Source organism: Calonectris borealis, chromosome 22 (genome assembly GCF_964195595.1).
Source record: "Calonectris borealis chromosome 22, bCalBor7.hap1.2, whole genome shotgun sequence".
Lineage (NCBI taxonomy): Eukaryota > Metazoa > Chordata > Aves > Procellariiformes > Procellariidae > Calonectris > Calonectris borealis.
The window spans coordinates 1,623,554-1,639,217 of NC_134333.1; the positions used below are offsets into that span (position 1 = coordinate 1,623,554).

At 43.9% G+C, this 15,664-nt stretch overlaps 2 protein-coding genes across 2 annotated transcripts in view; one reads left to right on the top strand and one right to left on the bottom strand.

Moving 5' to 3' along the window:
* The window catches only part of LOC142091595 (epimerase family protein SDR39U1-like), a 300,851-nt gene that overhangs the window by 134,187 nt on the left and 151,000 nt on the right, over positions 1-15,664 (top strand).
* Positions 2,013-2,954, bottom strand: LOC142091683 (olfactory receptor 6X1-like). The gene has a single exon (XM_075171070.1). The coding sequence runs from the start codon at positions 2,952-2,954 to the stop codon at positions 2,013-2,015; it is 942 nt and encodes a 313-aa protein (XP_075027171.1).

The window sequence follows — 15,664 nt, forward strand, 5'->3', positions numbered from 1 at the left end:
ATGGGGCGGGTCAGAGGGCCAGGACCTGGGCAGGGTACCAGGAGAACAGAGGGGCTTGCCAATGCTCAGTGCACCTGCAAATATCCATGTGGCTTGTGAACCCTGAGAGTGTCGTGTGTGTACCTGCACTAGTGGCCGCCTGTCTCTGACAGCCCCAGAGGTGGTGGGGACATGGGTGTCTGCACTTGTGTGTTATGTGGGTCCTGTGTGTCGGTGCTGTTGATGGCAGCGCCTTGGCTGTGGCAGTCTATCTGACCGGTCGTGTCAGTGTCCTTTTGCATGTGTACATGTGTGACCACGTGTCTCTGGGGTACACACTGAGCCTCACTACTGGCTGAGCCTGCAAAGAGGAAAGCAGCAGCCATGGCCATTGACCTGGGATGGAGACCCCGGGTCACTAAGCTTGGCTCTAGCGGCCGGGCAGGAGGAATCACCAGGCTGTTGGGCTGCTGGAGGTGGTGGCTGCTTATAACATCCCCTAACATGCATCAATCCAGATGATGAAGGTGATACCAGGTTAAAACAGAAGTGATCAGTAGGATTGTTAAAAGGAAAGCCTGGAGTTCCCACATGCCTATGATGAACTGCAAAAGGGTTAGTTCCCTCAGGGTGGTCTGGTTTTCCACCTTGCCTTCATAATTTTTCTGGGGAAACATTGTCAATGAGATAAATAGGGCCACTAAAATCAAATCTGGTAGGTTTATGCTGATGTCTCTGAACAGGTCTGTCCATGCACATGAGTCTGATTCCCTGCCTGTTCCTATAACAGATTTCCATCTGTTTTATCACTACTTTAAAAGAACTTTTTTTTTTTCAAATTATTATTCCTCAAAATAAAAACAACCATACAAGCAAGCCCATTACTCCACCCTTTTACTTTCCTGTGTTGCAAACAGTACATACTCTTGTCTATAAGCCCACGCTTACTACCTTCTGCACGCCCTCTTAAAGCACCTATCTTGGCAGCAATTATTTTATTACACTGAGAGAGGCAAGGTCAGAGGTCAGCATTTACAGCAATGTCTACGTTTCTAACACATCTGGTAAGGTTGACACTTTCAATGACTCTTCATGGTTGCTACCTACTGAGTGCGAGGTTTCCAAGGATAGAAATGCAGGAGGTATAAAAACTCTAGCCATAATTTTAAAGGGGTTTGGTTGGTTGTTTTTTTTTTCCTTCTCAAAGGAATTCTGATATATTTGAGAATAAAAGGCCAGAATTCCCTAAAATTACTTCCTTATGAGAAGCCATTTAGCCAGTGAATACCACCTGAGTTTGTCATTCAAAGGTGAACTGACAAGAGAGACTAAGGTGACTATCTAAATGAGGATACCCACCCTTTAGCCGAGGTTAGTATAACCATACAGGAAACATTCTCTATAAATCTTTGTTTTAGTTCAAACAAGGATTAATTAAAGGAAATCACATGTTTCAAATGACACACACAATCAGTTGAAGCAATGAGAGAATCAATATTCTTGATCAGGATAATCATGTCAGAAATTAGGGAGGCATTGCATATCAATCACATCAATGATGCAGAACATAAATAACAAGTAGGATTGCTTATGCTGACCTATGCTGATTTTGCTATGTTAAAGGTCAGTGGAGCCACAACAAACATGAACACAAACCCCTCAGCCTCTTCATTTTAGAAGAATTAAATTTTGTAATCATAAAACATCTCTTTCATTGTAACAAATAAATACAGGAAATAGCAGAGAGCCTTCTTATTTTTATTTTTTGTTTTGATGGATAATGAAAATAATGAATCTTTGGAAAAGACTTGGAAGCATAATCTCAGAATAAACAAGTGGCAGAACAGGCAACCAAGTATGTAAGTCAAATATTGTCCACAGATCACACAGTCAGGAGGCAGTATTTCTGCCTGCCTAATCATAATCCAAGTAATCTGCCTTCTTTATAAAAATTATCAATATATGTACTTCCCAAAGGGGTTTCTAGAATTAGTTTCCTACAGGAGCCTGCAGAAAAGTCAACATTTTAGTCCTCATTCTTTAACCTCAAATATTTTATTTCTAGTCAGTGATTTTTTCAAGGCAGTCTGTACCTCTTTGTTCCTCAAAGTATAAATGAAAGGGTTCAGCAGTGGCGTTACAAGGGTGATCAGAAGGGATACCACTTTGTTCATATTTTGTGAGGCATGTCCTCTTGGCCTGAGATAAATGAATATGACCGACCCATAATGCGTGATGACTACAGTCAAATGAGCAATGCAGGTGGAGAAAGCTTTCCGTCTCCCAGAAGTAGATGGGATCCTCAATATGGTCAAAATGATGGCGAAGTAGGAGATGCCAGTCAAAAAGAAAGTGCTAAACAGAACCGTTGTAGCAGCAGTGAAAATAACCCATTCAATATGGCGGGTGTCAGTGCAAGCCAGCTTCAGCAGTGGCCCAACGTCACAGTAGAAGTGATTGATGATATTGGGGCCACAGAATGGCAGTCTAAACACCGGAACAGCTTGCACAAAGATAACCAGAAAGCCACCAATCCAAGCGCCAAATGAGAGCTGAGCACACAGTTTTCCACTCATGATGGTGGTGTACTGGAGAGGGTTGCATATTGCTGTGTATCGGTCAAAGGACATGGCTGTGAGGAGGAACAACTCAGTAGAACCAAGGGAAAAGTGGGAGAAGATTTGGGTTTTGCACCCACCTATGCTGATAGACTTCTTGACCTCCAGAAGACAGGCCAAAAACTTGGGTGTAGTGGATGAGACATAGATGATTCCCAGAAATGACAGATTTCCAAGGAAGAAATACATGGGTTTGTGGAGAGTGTTGTCATTCACCACTGTGGCAATGATGATGACATTCCCAGTGACAGTCAAAATGTAGATGACCAAGACTCCCACAAACAGCAAAACATGAACCCTTTGAAGACTGGGGAAACCGAGAAGAATAAATTCAGTCACAAAAGTCTGGTTTTCCATCCTCTGCTTCCACTTTGTATATTTCTGCATTAATAAATATGGCAAGTAAAGGAGTGATCACAGGGGGTTTTTTATGCGAGTGAGTAGGAAAGTGGAAATATAGAGATATACATGTGTATGCGCATATAGGTATGTATACAAATATATGCATATAAGAGACATTTTTAAATTGATTTTAACATTTATTTTAAAGAAACCAGGAGGTTTGAGATCCTTACAATAGTTTTACTGCTTCATTTCTCAGTTACTTTTTCAGTTGGAAAAGTGATCTCTCTTATACTGGAAGACTGTATAGAAGACTGAAGAATTTATGATCGACAGTGATATATACTGGTAATATTCCCTCTGCCAGTTACATTTCTAAGGGTGGGAGCCATCACCCTAATTTATGTCCTCTGAAAGATGGATGTCTAGTCAAAATTAATCTAGGCTCCTACTTTGAAGCCCAGAGTACTGCCAAAAAGTGATTAACCCCATCCGGACGTAGGCAACATGAACTACCTCTTACCATAGGCGTTTCTCCATCGGTTGTCCATAGCAGAAGATAGGATAGCTGGATGGCAATAGTTATCCAAAAATGTATTGTTTAAACAGAGATGAAATGTATATCACCTTTTGTATATACAAAGCCTTCATAAGTCTGTCCTGGGCGTAGCTTTATGTAAGAATCCACTCTCTTTCCAACAAATTATTTCATGCTAAAAAATAGACTATGCAGAAAATATTTTAAATCTCTGCTTTATGAAGATTTATGTCACCAGTTTTTTGTTACCTTGGTCTTTTTCATCCTCACAGGTTGTTGTCAAGCAGTCCTAAATGTAAGAAAAAGCATGAGAGTCACATCTTAGACCTATTAATTGCTCATCCATTTAATTTTACTACAAAAAAAAAAACACAAAACAAATGTTCTGGCTGTCTTTTCATTCGTGCTTATCAAAATAAGCATTAAGTTGACTGGGGAGTAGAAATCATGATCTTCCCTTCCTAAGTACATTTTAAAAATCATTCAAGTTTCTGCCCCTCCCTGCTTTAGGATAGGAATACCTTACCAATACATTATTGTCAACACAATCGTGTCTCTCTTCACCCTGATTTCTATCATGCAATCTAATTACACATATGAGCAAACAGTCTACATTTCTTGGACAGCAGATTGTTCTGAAATATATTCTTTTTCTTGTCCTAAAACACTTAGAGTATAATACTCACATGCCTCGGTCTCTTTAGGGCCTGGATTACCTTCAGTAGCCACCAATGGTTCTCTGAATAATGAAAACACAAAAATGGAAGGAAGATATTCACATTTGTGAAAAAGCCACCAATGTTAAAATCATCATCCCAAATAACAAATATCTTCTGAGGAGGGAAGGGAGATAAATACCTGTCAGCAATGTCTATACTCAGCATATAATTAAATCTCTCTATGTGCTGTTGTTAAGCAAGCTGAGTGGCTCCAGACCGAGGGAAGATATTCAGGTAGTTCCACTGCACATTCACAGGCATTTAATAGAGCCCATTACTGTGCAAAGACTATTAGCTGGGAAGGAGCAATTAACTCAGCTCATCCAACATGAAATCTTCAGGGGAAAAATGGATCACTTAAATGGTGTAAAGGGCCTGCAGAACTTTGAAAAGCAACCTAGTGGATAAATCAGCATGGAAAACCAGAGTATCTTAACTAGTAACAAAAATTAGAATCTTGTTAAGAGTCATGAAAAGAGCCCCAAATTCTCAGACAGACCTGATGAATCAGCTGTTGCAGAGTATGTCAGCTCTATGGATTCAATGAATATAAGGATCTATATTTTGTTCCCCTGTGTTTCTTTTCATTTTGGATGGCAATGATGATTAAAATTTATGTGCAAGTCTACACAGCCTGCTCTGGGTAAGATGGCTTGGGTAACAACTGCTGATAAGATAGTAGAGTGAGTGCAGAAGACTTGTGGGAACAGAATATCCAAACCTGTCTGTTCTGAGAACTCTTTCTGAAGCATACTGCCATACCATAATGGCAGCTTCATTCCTGAATTAACTTAACAAACTTCAGGCTGTTTTTATCACTAATGAAGCTCTCTGTCCCACATGCCTCTCTATCTCACCCTAACTCTCGCTAAGGAAGTCCTTTGACAAGGAAGGAGCACATCCACTTGATCTGAATGGGAGGGCACAGGTGATGGGCTCTGTAAATGTTCTGAAATTTGTTTGACACCAAAGTTGAAAGCTTCCACTGGGAGTTAAAAAATTATATCCCTTAACTACTAAGAGAAAGAAAATAATGAAGCTATTTTCACTGGGGACAAGTGGAGGTTGATGGGTGATTACGAACAGAGAACACAGCTGAGCAGCAGACAGGATGGGCCAGGAGGGTGTTTCATGTATATAACTGCACAGATATGCAGAAACAAAGGAAGATAGCTGCATACAGACATATGCAAGGGAGGGGAGCATTAATGATATGATAAAGATTGAATTAGCCTCCAAGTGCTTATTAAGCAAACCACCCATGCTCACAACAAAAAGCAGCAGCTTGTTTCGATTCAGCACAGAACTAGGGATTTTTGTTACAACAGAATGATCCTGGTTCTGTTGTCCGAAAAGCGGATTCGTGCCCGGCGTGCAAGTAACCAATTCCACACGCTCAGGAGAGATATTGTTTTATTCAGGCCTGGGTGCTCGGTGGACTTGCCACAAATCAAGCACACCTGGTCTAGTCACCTTTCTGTTTATATCCATGCTTCTCATACATATTTTAAATTTCCTTGTTACATATTCATTACATTTCCGAGAACTAATTATAATATTACATCATCTTAAACACATGCGCACTAAAGCCTTTAGGGTCTTCTTGGGGGTCTCGGGTGGTCTCGGGTGGTCGGTAGGGTAGTGAACTCTTCATGAACTTATTTCCTCTCTACCTTATAGGGTCGCAATTTGTCCCTGAGCCATGCTTGGACCACGTCTGTTTATAGTTTCCATAGCTAAAATTAATTATCACTACTTCTAAAACACACACCTGTTAGTTACCTAACTTCTAAGCAACAAGTCTTCATTGTTTAAAATTACAGAAGCGAGCAATATAGAATCCACAACAAACTAAACTATCTATCACCATAGTGTTCTTAAATTAAAACATATACATCTTGATCTCCTCCAATCAAACACCCACTCACTAGCTTCATCATTCTGGTTTCTTATTAACTGGTCTTTTAACCCAGTTCTGGGTGAGGGCTATACACAGGATGATAACACTTTGAAGATTAATGTTGATTAAGATTAACATTAACAGTTCAAAGTCAAATAAGAGCTTTCATGCAGAAGTTTTTCTCATCGTGGTTTTGCTCTAGCTCAGCTACAGTAGCTTCCATCCGAAGTTCCAAATATTTCCATCTGCAAGAACAGAATTCCAAAGAGTTTTGGCTCCTGCAAGTTTTTCCTTCCCACCTCCAACCCTGATCTCATTCATTTTGTTGTCAAAGAGTTTCACAAACCATTGATGAGTTTTTTCTCAGATATTTGTCTCACTACCCTTGGGTCACATGCTTGCAATCCTTCTTCCTATCCCAAACACCCAGGGTTTTAAAGCAGCCCCTTTTTCTTCTTCACACAGGAGAAAGTTGTCAGCTCTGACCACAGTCAGCCCAGAGCAGAGAGACAGCCCTCAAAAACACCAACGGAGACTCAACATTTACCTCAGACCCAGCCAAAGGGTTGGATGATGAACCCCTGCTCCTACCAGCTGCATTTATATTAAGGATGCTGCTTTTTCTCTCTTCTTGATATGCAAGGCGCATAAAGACAATCACAGCCTAACAGGCACTTTTTACAAGTACTGTTATCAGCACCAGGAGAGATGACCAGCTGATAGTTGGATTGCCAACAGAACACGTAAGCACTCCGGGACGATTAATCACCCTTTTTGTCCCTCCCTGTTGCTCCCACTAATGGTTTAGTTTCAACAGGTCTCAGACCGAAATAGATCTCTTATCAGCAATTTTCCCATCCATGGAACATGTCAGTAAATCAAAGAGCGTGAGACAGCAGAACAGTGAAAAATGCAGCCTCCCCTTCCCACCTCAAGGACCTTTAGTAGCCCTGCGTTATCTGTATGCAAATGAGATATGTGCCCCTCCAGTACTTGGTACTCCTGAAAGTTCGACAGGCTAGACAGGGAGTTGGCGTTTGGCGAGACCCATCACCAGTTCGGTCTTCAGCTTTCTCTTGCTGCCAGCCAGCTCAGAGGGACATTGTCGTTACCTTGGGTATCAGGTTTTTTCAGGGCATCTCAGAAGACCCTGGTGTCCTGGAAGGTGACCTCTGTCCCATTTCTCTGGGCCCCTAGGGCATTCAGTTTTTCACAGGAATATGATCTGAGATCTGTTTTGTCCTGTCTGAAATGGAAGCAAAAAGGCCCATGCATGAATTATCCCACTGAGTACTGGGATTGACAGCCTCCTGGGAATCACCTGCAGTGGGCTGCATGCATCATGGTGGATAATTTAAAAAGATTCTGCCCTTAAAGTCTTAAAAGGACTTTTTAAGTCCACCACATCCAGCACAACCCCAAAACCTGTAATTCAGAGCACACATGTGGAGCAGGAGTCTCTACAAGGAGCACTGCCAGATTGCTGAAACTGCTGGTTTTCAAGATGCACACGCCTGATTACCCCCAGTAGCTTTCTGGATGGTCTTTACTGGTATCTTATGCAGGAAGATTATAGTTCCTGTGTACACAGTTCCCACACACAAGAATGTTCTCTTTAGCTCAAAGGAGTAAGGCAAAGTCATTTTCTTCCGCTACCTTTTAGGGAAGAGTCATGTTTCTGAAAGGAATTCTTCCCTCTCCCCCACGGCCTTTCTAAAAGTGTCCTGAAAGCCAGACACCTCCAGAGATATGCCTGGTACATAATATATTCCCTCCACATCACCCCTACACTTTTGAGGAGAACTAGGAGTGCTGTGTAGCCGGTGGTGCACAGCTAGTGTGCACTCTCGGTGCAGGCCACAGCTTTCCTGATAGCTTTTCTCAAGGCTTGCTTGACCTCTCTGTTCCTCAGGCTTACAGTGGGTTCACCAGGGGTGTGAGGATGGTGTAGAAAGAGGAGAAGATTTTGTTCAGGTTTCTCAGTGGGGGTGTCCCAGGCAGCAAATCGACAGGAAGAAGTGTCCCTTAGAAAATGCTGACCACAGTGATGTGTGAGAAGGCTTTCACTTCTCACACATGGTGGAGAAGGCCTTCTTCCCCCCCATGCTCGATGGGAGCCTCAGGATGACATCTGTAATGCAGACATAGGGTGCGCGAGTGAACAAAAATGGCAAGACTACATCTCGGATGGACATTGCAGCAGCCTGGTGTCACTACAGGAGAGCTGCAGCAAAGAGGTCAAATCACAGAAGTGGTCAATTGCGCTGGGGCCACAAAATTTCAATTGGCTTAAGAGATATGTGATGATGGTGGAACTAGTCATTCCCCAAACCACGAGCCAGCTGCTAGAAAAGCCTGGTCCACCTGCTGGTTGTTTTGATGTTCTTCAGTGGCCCGGCTCTTGGTTACGTGAGCATCTACGTGACGTACTTTTACAACCAGGTTCTCTTCTCGGGCAGCAATATCTTGCCACAACGCGGCAGCCCAGGGCAGCCCCTCTGCGCTGCCAGTTGTTCTGCTTCCACTGCTGCAACCATCCCCACAGGGCATTTGCCACCATCCATGAGTCAGTATAGAGATAAAGTACTGGCCATTTTTCTCGTTCAGCAATGTCCAAGGCCAGCTGGATGGCTTTCACCTCTGCAAACTGACTCGATTCACCTTCTCCTTCAGCAGTTTCTGCAACTTGGCGTATAGGACTCCAAACAGCAGCCTTCCACCTCCGATGTTTTCCCACAAGGCGACAGGACCCATCAGTGAACAGGGCATATTGCTTCTCGTTTTCTGGTAGTTTATTATACAGTGGGGCCTCTTCAGCACGCATCACCTCCTCCTCTGGGGATATTCCAAAATCTTTGCCTTCTGGCAAAGTTCATGATCACTTCCAAGATTCCTGGACGACTGGGGTTTCCTATTCCAGCCCGTTGTGTGATCAGTGCAACCCACTTACTCCACGTAGCATTGGTTGCATGATGTGTAGAGGGGACGCTCCCTTTGAACATCCAGCCCAGCACCGGCAGTCGGGGTGCCAGGAGGAGCTGTGCTTCAGTACCAACCACTTCCGAAGCAGCTCGAACCCCTTCATATGCTGCCAATATCTCCTTCTCAGTTGGAGTGTAGCGGGCCTCGGATCCTCTGTATCGCCGACTCCAGAACCCTAAGGGTCGACCTCGAGTCTCCCCTGGTGCTTTCTGCCAGAGGCTCCAGGTAGGACCATTCTCCCCGGCCGCGGTGTAGAGCACATTCTTCACATCTTGTCCTGCCCGGACTGGCCCAAGGGCTACTGCATGAACTATCTCCTGTTTAATTTGTTCAAAGGCTTGTTGTTGCTCAAGGCCCCATTTGAAGTCATCCTTTTTCCTGGTCACGTGGTAGAGAGGGCTTACGACTTGAATGTAATCCAGAATATGCATTCTCCAAAATCCCAAAACGCCTAAGAAAGCTTGTGTTTCCTTTTTGCTAGTTGATGGAGACATGGTTGTTATTTTGTTGATCACATCCATTAGGATCTGTTGACGTCCATCTTGCCATTTTATTCCTAAAAACTGGATCTCTTGCGGGTCCCTTGACCTTACTTTGTTTTATGGCAAAGCCGGCCTTCAGAAGGATTTGGACTATTCTCTCCCCTTTTTCAAAAACTTCTTCTGCTGTGTCGCCCCACACAATGATGTCATCAATGTATTGCAGGTGTTCCGGAGCCTCACCCTGTTCCAGTGCGGTGTGGATCAGCCCATGGCAAATGGTAGGGCTGTGTTTCCACCCCTGGGGCAGGCGGTTCCAGGTGTACTGGACACCCCTCCAAGTGAAAGCAAACTGTGGCCTGCACTCTGCCGCCAAAGGGATGGAGAAGAAGGCATTAGCAATGTCAGTTGTGGCGTACCACTTGGCTGCCTTTGACTCCAGTTCGTATTGAAGTTCTAGCATGTCTGGCACGGCAGCACTCAGTGGCGGCGTGACTTCGTTCAGGCCACGGTAGTCTGCTGTTAGTCTCCACTCTCCATTAGACTTTCGCACTGGCCATATGGGACTGTTGAAGGGTGAGCGAGTCTTGCTGGTCACTCCTTGGCTCTCCAGTCGAAGAATCAGCTCATGGATGGGGATCAGGGAGTCTCGGTTGGTGCGGTATTGCCGCCGGTGCACCGTTGCAGTAGCAATCAGCACCTGTTGTTCCTCAACCTTCAGCAACCCCACAACAGAAGGGTTCTCCGAGAGACCGGGCAAGGTGGACAGCTGTTTAATTTCCTCCGTCTCCAGGGCAGCTATACCAAAAGCCCACCGGTACCCTTTTGGGTCCTTGAAATACCCTCTCCTGAGGTAGTCTATGCCAAGGATGCACGGAGCCTCTGGGCCAGTCACAATGGGGTGCTTCTGCCACTCATTCCCGGTTAGGCTCACTTCGGCCTCTAATACAGGTAGTTCTTGGGATCTCCCTGTCACTCCAGAAATACAGATGGGTTCTGCTGCTTTATAGCCTGATGGCATCAGGGTACACTGGGTCTTTTCCATCCAGTGTCACTCATTGTTCCAGTCTGGTGCACCTATTTGAGCCCTGTGTACTGTCCCATCTTCCTGCATAATCTACATATCCTTAACCATGTTAATCCCCTTTCCCCATTTTTAGCCAACTGTAGTACACAGTTATTACAGATCCTTCCTACGGGAACACCCCTGCCCCATAGACTGGCTTGAACTATCCAAGCTAATCTGCTTATTCTTATTTTCATTCAGCCTGATAGACTGAATTATCCAGGACATAGTTCCTGTAGTATGTATTTGACCTGGAGATAACCAAGAGAAGGTAACTTGAAGTACAATACAACAGACCTAGCTCTGATGCACACAAGTGATTTTTTTCTGCTGTTAATCAGCATTAGCAAAGGATGTTTGTAAGTGGTGCAGGGAACAGGCTGCAGGCAAAACTGAGTCTTACAGGAAACCAGCTTTAAGGTTTACCAAGAGGTAGGATACGTTCAGTGACACCAATGACATTATCTGGTAACAAGATAAAATCAACCTGGCATCAGATACCATAAGAATTAGGATAATTCTCCACCATGCTTGTAGCAGCCAGTGGGAACTGACTCAAAAGACAAAGCGCTGTCTCACAAAGACTAGGATTTCCAAAGCAGACCAACAAAGGAAGGAGTTCATATCCAACCTACATCTCCTCTGACTACCTCAACAAAAAATATCAGGCTTGATATGAGTGTTGATACTGATATTGATAGGACAGAGCATCTGAGATTCCTTTCTTGTCTGTGTACATTCATTCTGCAAAGCTTGGACACTGTTTTAGTTCTTACTCAACATTAATTTTGGTAAGTTGATTCAAGGTCTAAGGATTTCTTAGGAGAGTAAACAGCCCAAATTCATTCCTTTGAGTTCCTTCACTAAAGGCCATTCTCTGTTGAGTCTTCTGTGGGGGCAGACTTCCTGAGTTTCCCTTTGTCTAGGCACAGTTTGGACCTGAGGCTGCTATGGCTACTAATCTAAGGAGGAAAATTATCACCTGTTACTGTAAGAGTAGGCTGGAAAGAAGATAACTGTGCTGTAATCCACTGCTTTGGAAACAGATACACCCAGTGCCAACTTTGAGGAATGAGAAGCCAAGGTTTATGAGGAAAGCAAGGAAGCATCCTTGTTTCATGAAAGGCTCCTTCTAACTTACAGAGTTAAGTAAGCTGCAAAGTGCAGTCTTCTGAGGTATGCTCAGAAATGTATTTGTGTAGATATGGCAGATCTTAACAAGAAAATCGGAAGTCAGGAAAAAAAGATGCCCTGCAGAAATCAGGGTCTTTGACATTTGCTTTATCCTGCTGTCTTGGATTTCTCTGATTCTTATGGGTCCCTTCCAACTTGAGATATTCTGTGATTCTATGATGAAAATATTCATTGGTTCAGACAGGTTCTTGGTAACCAAGTCCCTGGCTTGGCACATCAAATTCAGCTCATAGCCCTACCTCTTCCCTTCGTATTACCTTTATTGGTTAATTCTAACCCATTTCTTGGTTGTCTTTAGTCATGCTAAAGTATTATTGTGTTTTAAATCAGAGCTGATATGAGGTGAGAACAATATATTGGTCTGGAAGGATCACATGAGGTTAAAAAAAAGTGTCTTCATTCTGTCTGTACCTCAACTTCTGGCTGATAATTGGCTCCAGATTTTCTGTTTGTGTGAATGGCTCTCACTTTGGCGCTGGCCTGGAGTTAACAACTACTTTGGGAACTCTGACAGAAAGCAATGATGGAGCAGAAAGATGGATCAAAACCCACCTCTACAATTCCTGGGGACACACCTAGCTTGATTTAGATCAAGGCAAATTCCTGGACACATTAAAACCTATAGCAGATATCTCTAAGATCAGTTCAGATTTTTCAGAGTTGTAGCAGTGAAATTAAATTAAGAACTGGGAACAAAGTTCAGAAACTCCAAGCAAAATTACCACAATAGACCTGTCTTTCTTCACTGGTATTTCCTAAGAACCGTATTGCTGGCAGGTCCCAGTCATCCAGTATTTTCACAAGGACCTCTGAGTCAGAACAATCAGCTTCACTGATTCCACTGGAGATGTTCTGGTGCTCATTAAGTGACATCTACTCCCAGCAATGTCAAAGAAACAGTATCAATGTATCCTGAGCATTAGACTTGTGGCAATTGACACAAATGCTATGACTTTAAAGGCAATGAGTAATGCTCATTTACCGCAGCTGGAATTCTCACCCATTAAATTCAATTAATCAGGAAGCCCTGTGTAAATCCCCATGGGGTTATGCATTCTGTTTTGAATTTGTGATTTCACTTTTCAATTGCAGGAATACTAAAAGCAGCTGTTTATACCAAGAACTGTTATTCCTAAAGAATCGAGATAATACTTTTCTGTCTATTGGTCCATTTCTGCACTGTCTTAGCTAGCTGAAAATAAGCTAGAACATTGTCTTGACCAATTAACTTTAAACCCTTTTATACCTCAGTGTTATCCCATTGTTTCAGTATTTTTGACAATCATCATACATGGGCTGGCCTGGTGAGGCCATCTGAACCTATTACCCCAGGAAGTCCTACCTTTACTCATACAGGAAAATCCACAGCTCTGACCTTTTTTACCTCTAACAGTGCAGTACCTTGTCTTGGCCCACTCATCATTTGGACTGTTTACTAGAGACTATGTACATATGTCTGTCCATATGAAACACCACCTGGGCTCTACCTTCACACAAGACTGCTGGAAATTTCAGAAGAGCCAAAGGAAGAAAGGAGCCTACATTCAACTCCCAGTTGGCAGCTGTATATTTCAACACCTCTGCAGAAGGCCATGTCCAGGCTGAACCTGGCTCACAAGGAGAAAACAAGCCTCTTTATGGGAGCAGGGTTGGCTGAAGGCCTAAGTCATGTTACATTGAGTCATTATGGAGACAGAAATTGTGCTACCTCTTGCCACTACTACCACAAAGACTGTGTTTAAGGTAGGACAGATGGATTTATGTCTTCTGTCAAAACCACATTTAGTTACAGTAAAGAGTGACCTGCAGCACACAGCTTTTTCTGGTATCAACTGCCAATGTAAAAACAGGTTTGAAGATGGTGCAGGACTTGAAAAGAAAAGGAAGTTGCAGAAAATGTTGAGTTTTGCAGGGAGATGGGCTGTAAGATTTCACTTGAGTTACTGTCTTGGCTTGTTTCATCCATAATAACTTACACCTCAGTCTTTACTAACAAGTCCAGCCTTCAGAAATCCCAGGTCCCAGAGACCAGGCTGGAGCAAGAAAGATGTACCCTTGCTGGAAGAGGATCAGGTCAAGCAACACTTAAAGTAAACTGCACATACATAAGTCCATGGGACCTGATGGGATGCACCTAGAAGTGCTGAGGAGACTGACAAAGGTTATTGAGAGGCCACTCTCAATAACTGATCAATCATAGAGATCAGGAGAAGTGCCTCAGAAGTAGAGGAAAGCAAATGTCACTCCTATCTTCAAGAAGGACAAGGCCTGGCCAGGGAACTACAGGCCAGGGAGCTTCACCTCAGTCCCTGGGAAGGTGATGGAGCAGCTAATTCTGGAAACCATTTCCAACCATTCTTGAATGACAAGAAAATCATCAGACATAGTCAGCATGGCTTCACTTAAGGGGAAGTCATGCTTGACCAACTTGATAACCAGTTTCTGTAATGAAATGATTGGCCTGGGAGAAGGGAGAACAGTGAATATTATCTACCTATACTTCAGTAAGGCTTTCAACACTGTCTCCCATAAGATCCTCACAGAGAAGCTGTTGATGTATGGACTGGATGAACAGACAGTGAGGTGGATTGAAAATTGGCTGAGTGGCCGGGCCCAGAGGGTGGTGATCGGTGGAACAAAGTCAAATTGGATGCCAGAAACTAGCAGTCTACCCCAGGGATCAATACTGTGTCCATTTCTTTTCAACATCTTCATTAATCATCTGGATGATGGGGCAGAGTGTACACTTAGCAAGTTTACAGGTGACACCAAACTGAGAGGAGTGGCTGATACACCAGAAGGTTGTGCTGCCACCCAGAGGGACCTCAACAGGCTGGAGAAATGGGCTGATGGGAACGTCATACAGTTCAACAAGGAGAAGTGCAAAGTCCTGCACCTGGGGAAGAACAACCCCAGCCACTAATATATGCTGGGGGCCACCCAGCTGGAAAATAGCTTTGCAGAAAAGGCCCTGGAGGGTCCTGGTAGGCACCAAGTTGAACATGAGACAGCAATGTGCCCTTGCTGCAAAGGCCAGTGGTGTCCTGGGCTGCATGAGGAGGAGTGTTGCCAGCAGATCAAGGGAGGTGATGCTTCCCCTTTATTCAGTGTTGGTGAGGCCACCCCTGGAGTACTGTGTCCAGTTCTGGGCTCCCCAGGACAAGAGAGACGTGGACATCCTGGAAAGAGTCCAGCAAAAGGCCACTGAGATGATGAAGGAACTGGAGCACCTTACATATGAGGAAAGGCTAAGTGAACTAGGACTGTTTAGCCTAGAGAAGAGAAGCTCAGGGAAGAACTCATCAATGTATAGAAATACCTAAAGGGAAGGTGTAAAGAACCTCAGAATTCCAGAATGGTTGAGATTGGAAGGGACCTCTGGAGGTCATCTTGTCCAACCCACCTGCTCAAGCCAGGCCACCTAGATCCAGTTTCCCAGGACTGTGTTTAGATGGGTTTTTTTTAATATCTCTAAGGAGGGAGACTCTGCAACATCCCTGGGCATCCTATTCCAGTGCTTGGTCACCCACACAGTGAAAAAGTGTTTCCTGATGTTCAGACGGAACCTCCTGTGTTTCATTTTGCCTCTGGTCCTGTCACTGGGCACCACTAAAAAGAGCCTGGCTCTGTCCTCTTTGCACCCCCTCTTCGGGTAAAAAGAATTGCAGCTGAATCGCACCAGCTAAAAAGATGGTGATGAACTCATGTTCATTCTGGATCCTTCAGTCTTTTCCTGACTTTGAAGACAGAAGGGCATCTCATGGCATGAGCCTGATCAGTAAGGACAATTTCCCTGGAATTTTTTGGGTGCCTAAAGCAACATTAAACACCTACCTTTGGGCATCTG